The following is a 12,268-nucleotide window of genomic DNA, read 5'->3' as shown; positions in this document are numbered from 1 at the left end:
AGATTGTACAGACTATTATTTATTGGAATGAAAGCAAGGGAAAAATGTATTCAACCTATTTGCTCGAAAATATTGACAAGAAGAAATATTTTAATTCGATTCATTATGCAATTGATCAACTATAAGCCTGAAATTTCTATTTTTAAGAAATTGGATTTCAAAGATAAGATCAATTATTCAAATTCAAATTTAATTCTACCTAAAATAAACTTAATTTTAAAATTTCAAATTTAAACTTGAAATCATCCAAAAAAGGTTATTATCTTTTAAAACAAATCTAAAATACAAAGTAAAGTTAAACTTGATTGTTTGTACCGTATCCATTCCTCTAGGTCAAGAAAATTTATCTTTTGAGTAAACGAATTATATTTTTGAGCATTTGAAAATCTTTTTTTATTTTGATGAACTAATTTGAACAAACCGACTGATTGATTGAATTCGATGAGGTAGCTGACAAGAACCCTTTTAATTAGTAGGGAGAACATTTCTCTCTATTATCTCAAGGCCCTTGTTTGGCATGTACAACAGGTGCTATTTCTTTTTCATTTTAATAATCTCGAGTGATAGTAAAGAGCAAATCAACTAATTGATTGAATTCGATGAGATAATTTCCAAGAACCCCTTTTAATTAGTAGGGATAGCATTTCTCTCTATTCTCTCAAGGCCCTTGTCTGGCATGTCCAATAGTTGCTATTTCTTTTTCATTTTAATAATCTCGAATGATAGTAAAGCAACAATAAGAACTTTACTTAGTAGGAGGAATGATGAACTCCATCTTATGATTGTTTTATGTGAGTGCTCTTTTTTAGGCAGTATAGCCGTTAAAATCAGTTGGGAATTGTTGGAATGGCATTAGAGTAGGGTAGGCAGTATAGGTGGCTCATTGGGGTACAACAATGTATAAAAATGGTTGGTCAGGCTTCAAGTAACTCTAACCCCCTTAACTGTTTAGAATTATGTTATATGGAAGAAAACCTCTTACAGATGGCTGGCTTGGGCTTTATGAATTTTGGTAGATGAAAGACATGAAATGTGAACAAGATGATGGATGGTGCTTCGAGATATGATAAAAAATGCTGGAAAACTAGATGTATTATTCTCAAGTTTTTTGGGTTTACTTTGATTATGGATTATAGAAATTAAGATAAAAGAAAGAATTAATGTATGCAAGTGGGGTAGTATTCATAATTCTAACTTCTAATTGCTTGGATAATGACTAATGATTAAAAAGACGAAGAAAAATATATGGATACTTGCTTTAGGTCAGCCCGAGAGTCCCGATAAAGCTTTTCTATCTCATTAAGCCATCAAAATAGTTGATGTTCACATTGAAAATGGCTGAACGATTCATGCCCACTTTACCTTGTATTTGTGTCCGAATAAGCTTTCAGGAAGTAGTTATTTTAGTTTTTTTTTTCTTTTGCTCTACATGTTTTAGAGATCCTGAAAATCTTAACCTTGGACTGTCCACTTCATTCATTGTCCTCTCTATATCCTGCTTGATATCCACAATATCAGTATTGTGCCATTGATTCTAGTGTTCAACTTTATCCAATACATGTTTTAGAGATCCTGAAAATCTTAACCTTGGGCTGTCCACTTCATTCATTGTCCTCTCTAGATCCTGCTTGATATCCACAATATCATTATTGTGCCATTGAATCTAGTGTTCAACTTTATCCATGCGCTACTTTCTATCTTAACGTCCTTAGATTTTATTTTATGCATTTTATTTAGTTCGGAAGGATTTTGCTATCTTCATTGTTTATTGTTTCTTTTATTCATAGGTTGTTACTGCGATCCACTTACATGTGTACATGCTTATATGGATATTGGTGTATGGGGAATTATATGAATATCAGTACATTGTGCCATTTGCATGTTATTAGATAGCTTCATTGATTGACATGCAGGAGCATAAATTTTGATTACTCGTTCATTTAAATGTTTTTGTGCCATTGAATGATTTTTTCTGTTTCTTACATGCATTTGTTTCGTATTATATGGCCTTAGTCTAGTTGATTGTGTGTGTGTTTTTTTTTTCCAAATGTTAAAATATTCGTATTCCTATTGTATATTATGTTTCAGGTCTTTCCATTGCTCGTAGAGAAATTTTCATTTGAAGAGCAAGCTGATCTGGTATGGCAATTTTTCTGTAGCATCCCCGTGAACATGATGGCGGAATTTCTCCCTTGGCTCTCTTTTTGCATCTCATCTGACGAGCATCAGGATATGATAAAATGTTTGTTGAAGATTGTTCCAGAAGAAAAGCTTCTTCAAGAAGTAATCCTTTTTTTTAATCGTTTTATCTATTTTCTTACTTAACATTAAAATACACTAACACCGTTAAATTTCTTAGGTGATATTCACTTGGTTGGATGGGAAACATATGAACAGTGTTGACCAAAATCATATAAGAAAATTCGAGCGACATTTTGATACTGGATCATGCAAATTTTCTGGCCAATCAGAAAAAAAGAGGGTTTCATTTGAAAACTTAACATGTAGAAAGAGAAAATATGCAGATTTGGATTGCGAGCCAGGGGATTTGCTTGGACACCCTCATCCAATAAATGAGATACTGCATTGGCATAATGCTATCAAGAACGAGTTAAATGATATCACAGCTGAGGCAAAGAGGATACAACTTTCAGGGGATTTCGATAATCTTTCCAATTTTGATGCCAGACTACAATTTATTGCTGATGTTTGCATTTTCCATGGGTACGAAGCTTCTTGAGTTTTATACTAACCACTATTTTTATGGTACTTTACCATCATTAACTCTTTTTTCTTTGTATTTATTATTCATCGACGTGTGTTCAATCTTATTTTTCTTAAAAATAAGGTCGTCTTGAAATTTTCTACCATGTTGGAGAATCAGGTAGGTTTCATTTAAGAAAAAAATATTTTTGAAGCTATTTTTAATGTTAGTATAATTAATGGAAATGTAAAGAAAACATAGAAAGAGTCAATATGATTTTTATTAACATTGAGAAGGCTCATGATGAAGGACCATACCATGAGAATTGAATTTGTGCACTTTGGGAAAAAAGAATATTTTTAATTTATGCTAACTTTGTTGGAACAATATTTCACGGAACTCTTGCAGGTATAAGTAGTAATTGTAGTAGAGTGAACAGAGACGTTCTAAATGATAAAAGAGTTATGATGCGTATAAAGGACATTTGAAGTGAGATCTTGCTAGATGCTTGTAACATATATATATATAATCTATTAGACATCAGATAAAATAACTGAAAAATTAATGATAGAGAAATTTTTTACAAGATAAAGGGATTAGAATCATTAAAATAAAACAAAGTATATAATAAATACTGTTAGTGGGTAGGGTTGATAGGTTTTTATTACTTTAGATCTCTTTTACAAAATAATGGATACACTTTTGTAGATAGAGCTCCTAGATTTAAGGCTTGATGATTAAAATGGAAAAGTTTCATGAGTATTATGTAATAGAAGCATGTCATAGAGACTGAAAAGAAAATTTATAAAATTACAATCAAGTTGGCGATATTGTATGGGCTTAAGTGTTGGACAACGAATATATCGGATAGATGAGTGGTGGAAATGATAATTTTTTGATGGATGCTTGACCAAATTGGAAAGGATAAATTAATAAACTATTATATTTTAAGATGACATTTATTGTGAATTATATAAATGAAATTAACTTATGTGGTTTGAACATGTACAATGAATGATAGAAATCACATCCTTAAAACTTTAGTGTTAGAGGATTAAGAGCAATGTTATAATAGGTGGAGTTGTAATGTGGTGGCATTTTATTGGTTTTAAAAGATGGGCTTCAGGACCTTTATGTTTTAAACATTTCATAAATAAAAAATATGATTAAAATAATATAAAAGTGTGATATTTAAAATAAATTCATATGTCAAAGTCCTTAATCATTTCATTCAAAATTTAATTACAAAATCTAATAATGCAAACACTAAACACTAGTCAGGAGTTCGACCACAAAGTGATGTATTAAAAGTGTGAAATAACAATATATTTTACGAACATCTAAATATGGAAAATAAACTAACATTCCAATTTCTTAAGATTTTAATGCCTACCAATTGACCTAACTAAAAAAAATTTAAGTACTTTATTGGATTAACTCTTATGATGGGTTTTAAAGATCCATTGAGAGATTCCAATTTTTTATATAAAAGAGACAATAAAGAAGCCGCAACAAGTGTGCTTGGGTTGTAGGTTGACAAGTCTATAAATATATTGAAATCTCAATAAGTTGGTGACAGAGTGAAGTTGATGGGTTGACTAAGTGAGCACGTTAGCATGGGAGAAATAGTGATAGAGTGAATTGGTGAGGGGACGAGAGTGAGTTGTGAGAAAAAAATCCCTAATCTTTGAAAGAGCGAGAGGGTTGGTGAAGTGTAATTAATGAACATAAATATATTTGAGTCGATTTAAGTTTATTTTATTTTATTTTTATAGGATTTAGAAATTATTTTGAGATAGCTGCTTAAAATTTTTCTAATCATTTAATCTAAGTTTAAATTATAAAACGAGGGCACAAAAAAAAAAAAGAAATGAGCTTTTTTTCATTTAATCTAAGTTTAAATTATAAAACGAGGGCAAAAAAAAAAAAATGAGCTTTTTTGTCGATGCCTTGTTTTGTGGGGGCTGCTTGCATGCTAAAAGCCTCCCCTTATTGGCTCTAAACAATTTTGGTTTGCTTTGTCTTATGGTGATCCCTAATAATGCTTTTTAAGTATTGATTAGCAGAGAGAAGACACAGAGTAAGGTAACATGGATAAAAATCGTTCAAAATAATTTATGAATAATAAGCTTAAGACCTAATGTATTAGGAGTGAGTGGGAAGTTGATGGATAAGAAGATGGCTTGAAATAATTGGGATGAGGTTAATACTGATTATGATGGTTTTCCTTAGTTTTCGTCATCTGGTGACCTAAGCTTATGGTTTGCATATAGTTTTGGTTTTCATGAAGATCAATATTGTAAGGGAATTAGTAGAATTTCTCTCTATTTATTTTGTTGCTTTTTTTGTTATTTCTTTTTACTGTTATTTCTTTTTATATGTATTTCCTAATTTATGCCTTTCTTTTTTATCTTTTGTATGCTATTAAGAAAGATTTGGGTATTATATATTTTCTATTTTATACCATTTGTATCATGTATTTATACCCATTTGCTGCTCAATAATATTATTCTGCTCTAATCTCTAATTCTACATGGTATCAGAGCATGGATCTAACCCTAGCTGCCTTTGAGACATCACCCTAGCCGCTGTTCTCTTCTTCTTGCTGGTCCTCCCTGCCTGTTTTACAATCGTCGAACCTTCTGCAGGAATTTCTGCTGTTGAACCCTGCAGGAAATTGTCGCTGAACCTGCAGGCCCTCCCTCAACATCACCAGTTTAGCCTACCTACCCACTGGTTGTTTTTAGCCACCTTAAGGACCTTTTGTCTCTGTTATTCTCAGTCGAAATCTCCTTATGTATCAGCAACCCAATCTCACCTTTGGCTCAATTGGAATCATGGTGGACTCAACTGACGAGCCTCCTCCCAATGGTGTAAAGGATCGACACCAACCTCAATCCCTCCGCAACCAGATGCCTTAAAAATCACATGAACTTTTTGACATCACCCACTAACGACTCTAATATTCTCCAATGGTCCCAAGCCGTGTCATTGTTTGTCAAATGACACATGAAATTTGGCTATCTCACAGGGATGATTCATGAACTTCTGAAAATTGACCCAACATATGGAGCGTGGGAAGTGGAGAATTCCACGGTCATGTCTTGGTTGATCAATTTTGTAGAGTTTGCGATTGTCCGATCATATTTATTTCTTCTATCTATAAGTGCATTATAGACAAAATTTTGGGATGCTTAGTCGGACATAGGAAACACAAACCAACTTTATTGTCTTGGTTGATCAATTTTGTAGAGTTTGCGATTGTTCGATCATATTTATTTCTTCTATCTACAAGTGCATTATAGACAATTTTGGGATGCTTAGCCGGACATAGGAAACACAAGCCAACTTTATGTTAGTCGGACATAGGAAACACAAACCAACTTTATTAGATTTCCAAGTTATGCGAGGCCAAACAGGGATCAAGAAACGTGACCCAGTACTACAATGACTTGGTAGCCTTATGAATGAAATGCGATCTCCACTACGACTACACATAGGACTCTCAGATGTATCTTTCCCTTTTCCAGAAAATTGTGGAAAAAAAAATTTTGTTCCAATTCTTGGTGGCTCTAAACTAGGATCTTAGCGAAGTCCGGGGTCATATTCTTGGCTGAGATTCCCTTCAGCTCGTACTGCATTCACGAAGGCATGCCACAAAAAAAGCCAGAGACTTGTCATGCTCGACATCTCCACTCCTTCAACCGAACCGTTCGCCTTGGTCTATAATAGTGCTCAAACCTCCTCCACGTCATCACGGGCCAATCACTCCATTTGTGATTATTGTCATGTTATTGTCACGAACCTAATCATATACGTGACAAGTGTTGGAAGCTCGATGGAAAACCGATGAATAAAATTTAACTAAATCTTTCGTTGCTAAGGGTCTCACTATGACCTTATAATCAACAGTAGTACAATCGGCTCCCACTCACAACATCTCGAAATCACTATAGATGGAGTGCTTGATCAAACTATCTGGATCTAATCAATTCTCTTTTTGCCCGCCAACCTCGCATGTTTGTCAATGTAACATTCCAATGACACTCATTATTTTTGCTTTTTCTAGCCCATGGATTATTGATTCAGGTGTCACAGACCATGTGACCAAATATTCTCAATCCTTCTCGACATATTCTTTGTGCTCTGGGAGAGATAACGTTAAAATTGATGTTAATTTTTGTAGTTCCATTGCAGTTAAAGGGTCTAATAACATATCTGACTCTAGAATCTGTTTTGCATGTATCTTCATTGAAGTGTAACCTCTTGTCAATCTGTAAGTTGACATCTGATATTGATTGTGTTGTTCATTTTTTTCTGATGTTTGTGTCTTTCAGGATCGTTGTTCGGGGAAGACAATTGTAATTGTTAAGTCGATAGTTAGGCTCTACTTTTTCTAAGAGAAAAGTGGTGTTGATGATGTCACTCTATCCAGTAGTTGTAGTCTTTCACAGTCCACTGAATGTCCCATTATGCTTTTACACTATTTTTTGGGTCATCTCAGTTTTCAATATTTAAAACAATTTTATCTTTTGATATTTTCCTTTAAAAATTTATTTAGTTTCAAATGTGAGATTTTTCAGTTAGCTAAACATCATCGAGTACTATATCCACCATATTCTTACAATCATACTTTTTTTTCACTAATTCATAGTAACTTATTGGGACCCTCTCGAACGCCTAGTTACAATATTAAACGATGATTCGTTATTTTGACTGATGATCACACTCAAATGACGTGGTTTATATCTTAAAAGATAATCTGAAACTACGTCATCTTAAAAAAAATTTATTCCTTCGTTTTGACTCAATTCAAGTCTTTCAGACTGATAAGAACATGAATTTTTTAATTCTATAATAGGGGTATTTTTTTATAATTGAGGACATCCTCCATCACAACTCTTCTAAGAATACTCCTCAACAAAATGGGATAGCAGAGCGAAAAAACTGACACCTTCTCGATGTTGTCCGTTCCATTATGTTTCAATACGATTTTGGAATGATGTTGTATTTATCGCCACATATCTCATAAATAAAGTTCCCACAAAAATTCACAAATTTCAGGCCCCATTAGCAGTTTTGAGATCGTGTTTTACTACCAATTGATTCTTCTCTACTTTTGACCCCAAAATAGTTGGGTGCATGGTTTTTGCTCGGAGCACTACCCCAACTCGTAGTGAACTTAATCCTCGTTCAATCAAGTGTATCTTCCTTAGATATTCTGCCACTCAAAAGTGCTATTGGTGTCTCGATCCTATCACAAATACTCTATGTGAGTGTGGATGTCTTTTTCTTTGAAATCGATCCTATCACCAACACTGCCTCAAGTGAGAGGGAGTTAGATTTTTTTTGGACATTACTCCTTTGCCAACTCTGTTGCATATGCCACCTACTCCTCCCGCCACTGTTCTCGAGGAACCATCTATCCCACTGGATCCACCATCTACTAGACCAACTATCTTTTCTGCCCACTCTTCGTGTCTATTCTTATCAACATCAAAATCTCGGTTGAGACGCGTCCCATTACCTCTACTCTTGAGCTCACTGCCCCTTTGTAGGCCTTTGAATCCACCCCGGCTGACTTCCCCAACACTACACTTGCGAAGATTACTCTTGCTTCAAGTGAGGAGGTGAGTTCTACCATTGAGTTACACAATTAGATTTGCTCTATTTATTCCATGGCGAAATGCATCTCAATCCACAACTTGCCGCTTCCTTGACGAATCTTCTTCTTCCATCCACTATTGAGGCAGCATTAGCAAACTCTTCTTGAAAAACTACAATAATTGATGAGATGAATGCCCTTTGGCGAAATCAAACGTGGGATGTTGTTGATATTCCTTGGGAAAAGAAAGCAGTTGGTTGCTGGTGAATCTTTAGCACCAAATTTAACTTTGATGGAACCTTTGAACACAACAAAGCACGATTGGTCATCAAAGGCTGCTCACAAACCTATGGAGTTGACAATGAGGAGAGGTTTACTCCGGTTGTTAAACTGAACACTAGTCAGGTCCTGCTATCCCTTGTTTTGAATTTGGATTGATGCCTTTTTTAACGGTGATCTCACAGAGGTGTGGATATCTCTACCTCCAAGTTTTGACTCAACTTTTAGGGGACAAGTGTGTCTACCGTGAAAGTCACTCTACGGACCGAAGCAATCTTCTTATGTCTGATTCAACAAGTTCACGCAGTGGTAGTGGATCATGGGTTCTCTCAGGCCCAATCAGATCATGTGATCTTCTTTCAGCATTTCTCCAGTGGCCAAATTGTTATTCTTATCTTCTTTGTCGATGATATTGTGCCACAGGTAATGATCTGCCAGCCTTGGAATCTCTTAAAGGCATCCTCGCCGCATCCTTTGTAATGAACTTGGGGTCTCTCCAATACTTCTTTGGCATAGTGGTTGCACGATTTTCTTTGGGCATTTTCCTTTCACAATGCAAATTTGTGATGACCCTATTGACAGAGGCCAACCTTCTACTTTTCAAACCAGTGATTGTTTCAATGGACTCCAATGGTCGCCGCATCCTTTGTAATGAACTTGGGGTCTCTCCGATACTTCTTTGGCATAGTGGTTGCACGGTTTTCTTTGGGCATTTTCCTTTCACAGTGCAAATTTGTGATGAACCTATTGACATAGGCCAACCTTCTACTTTGCAAACCAGTGATTGAAATTGGTAGATTTTCCCATTGTTGTTCCTGTGAATAAGAAACACTACTAATGCTTTGTGTAAAAACTCATTTATTTTGCCCATACACGCACAAATATTTTCCACGTGGTAGTTATTGTAAGCCAGTTGATGCATGACCCCAATGAGCATAATCTCACAGCTGTCTACCAGATCCTTCACTAATTAAAAGGGACAATGGGCTTAGGTTTGCTGTTCTTGTGCCCCTCTTGTTCTATTGCAGTTTATATTGAGTCTGATTGGCTCGGGTTCGTCCATGATCGACCATTTACCTTGGGTTTTGCTCATTCGTGTGGGGAAACCTTGTCACATAAAAAAACAAGAAACAATCGATGATTGCCCGAAGCAGCGCAAAAGACGAGTTTTGTTTCATGTCCTTGGGAATCTGTGAAACGCTCTGGTTATGCATCATGCTCCGCTAATTACATATGCCGGTCACTGTTCCTTTACAACTGTTCTGTGATAATAAAGGACAATTAACGTTGTTTATAATCCGGTTCAACATAATCACACTAATCATGTAGAGATTGACCGTCATTTCATCGAGTTTCATCGAGAAGTTTGATTCCAGAGAGATTTGTGTTCCATTTGTTTCATCCAGTGGCCAACTCGCAGATATCGTCAACCTCCCTCGGCCGTTGCTTGACGACTTCAAATCTAAGTTGAACATAATTGACGTCTATACTTCAACTTGAGAGGCGAGTATTAGAAGCTATTTCTATTTATTTTGGTTGCCTTTTACGTTATTTATTTTTATATGTATTTCTTAATTTATGCATTTCTTTTTTATCTTTTGGGTGTCATTAGAAAAGATTTGGGTATTATATCTTTTTTTTTTCTATACCTCTTGTATCATGTATTGATGCCCTTTTGTTGCTTAATAATATTATTCTATTCTATTCTCTAATTCTACAAATATTAATATGGTACTACAATACTTTATGGGAGAAAAAACTTTATTATAACTGTGTACACACTATTCTATTAATGTAAATTCTATAAGGGAGTTACTCTAAATTGTATAATGTTTTGTGTATTGTCCGCTTGGATCTAGTCCTAATTTCTTTAATAACTTATTGGAAATTCAAGAGTTATTTATGTATTCGTGTACTTGGAGTCTCGAATACTTGGATGCCACCTTGAAAGTTTCTACTTCATCTTGCGATTTTAGTTGAAAATAAACTTCAGCTGAGTGGTATATATTGAAGTTAATGTAGTTGAAAATATACTTATATAGTTTGTACATCTACAATAAAACTAGAAAAAGCACCCATTAGGTGGGAAAAATCAGAAAAAAGAACTGCTTGATCGAAGGCAAAATGTAAATAAGTTAAAATTATTTAAAAAAAAAAGTTTAATATCTCAGTGAACATGTAGTAGGAACTAACGGAATATGATGATTCATATAGCTGATCCCAGTTTTAATGATGACTAAGACGAGGATGATGACTGGAGGAGAGGCATGCTATCTTAATGGGTTGTGATTTGATGTTATGGTTTGCATAAAGATCAATATGTCAATGTTAATAAAGAAGGATGCTATAATCTTTGAAGGACAATCTTACTGATAACGCGAACACACTCAATCAATATCATGGCTTTTTTGCTTCTATGCTAATATTAAAAAGTGCTGCAGATATTGAAGTTTCATATGTTGCTCTGGAGCACTCCTAATATTCGTGACTTTGTAAGCTTTGATATGCATTTGATTTCAATTATTTTTCTTTTTGTTATTTTCGGGGATGCTTGGTTGACTTTTTTCATGCCTCCATTAAGCAAAATATCGATACTATGAGGTGAGAAATTGTTTGCACTAATTTGACATTGGCCGAATGGATTTATCATAAGAAAATAATTTTCTTCTTTTACCATTTATGGCCAATTACATTCGGTATCGATAAAGGATGATAAAGGTGGTTAATATTTTTTATTTTTTGCAGCATTGCGGAAGATCAGGTTATTTTTCCAGCAGTAGATGGACAGGTTTCTTTTGTACAGCAACATGCAGAAGAGGAAAATCAGTTTAACAAATTTAGACTTCTAATTGAAGAAATCAAAAGTGCAGGGTCAAGTTCTAGCACTGCTGACTTCTATTCAAATTTGTGTTCTTATGCTGATCAAATTATGGAAGCAATTCAGACGCACTTTCATAGTGAGGAAGTTGAGGTAGGCCGGATTATATGATGTGTTAATTTGGCCTAACTCTGCTTGCATAAGTTAATTAAATTCTAGTAAATGGAGCAGTATTCTTTTTATTATTCTAGGTTCTTCCTCTTGCTAGGAGGCATTTCTCTCCTGATAAACAGCAGGAATTATTGTAAGCAGGAATTATTGTACAAAAGCTTGTGTGTAATGCCTCTGAGACTGTTAGAGCGTGTTCTACCTTGGTTGATTTCAAAACTTACTGATTTAGAGGCGAGGGCTTTTCTCCACCACATGTGTTCTGCAGGTTGGTATGCAATATTTTTCTATTTAATGAGGGCCCAAAACCCAAACTGGTCCCCTGAGTATTAACAAGTGACCAATTTAGTTTCAGAGTTTACAGTGGCCCACTTTGGTCCCAAACTATTAACCATTGATCTAAAATAGTCCCTAGGTTAAATTTCAGTTGAAATTAACAACAACTATTAAATTTGAGGTTATTTTAAGAATAATAATTTTAATTGATTTTTCTTTATTGCCACTTTATTTTCATATGTAATAAATTATTTAAATTTTTGAATAAGGATAAATATTTATTTCATGAAGTAAATAATCAAATATGGTTATCTCTCTTTATGGAATCTGAATACTTTTTTATTTAAATAAATAGTATAATAATAAAATATTTTATTACATATAAAATAGAGTAATAATAAAAATAAAATTTCATTTA

General features: G+C 34.3%; 1 protein-coding gene across 1 annotated transcript in view; it reads left to right on the top strand.

The window, feature by feature from the left end:
• The window catches only part of LOC110025114 (zinc finger protein BRUTUS-like), a gene marked incomplete in the record, with an annotated part of 34,386 nt that overhangs the window by 5,195 nt on the left and 16,923 nt on the right, over positions 1 to 12,268 (top strand). The window contains 5 exon segments of the mRNA XM_020725400.1: positions 2,089 to 2,283; positions 2,360 to 2,724; positions 11,334 to 11,559; positions 11,658 to 11,714; positions 11,716 to 11,842. Coding sequence (XP_020581059.1) covers positions 2,089 to 2,283; positions 2,360 to 2,724; positions 11,334 to 11,559; positions 11,658 to 11,714; positions 11,716 to 11,842 — 970 coding nt within the window.

The sequence above is a fragment of the Phalaenopsis equestris genome, unplaced genomic scaffold (genome assembly GCF_001263595.1).
Source record: "Phalaenopsis equestris unplaced genomic scaffold, ASM126359v1 Scaffold000289, whole genome shotgun sequence".
NCBI classification, from domain to species: domain Eukaryota; kingdom Viridiplantae; phylum Streptophyta; class Magnoliopsida; order Asparagales; family Orchidaceae; genus Phalaenopsis; species Phalaenopsis equestris.
This window is presented reverse-complemented; position numbering and strand designations above follow the sequence as displayed.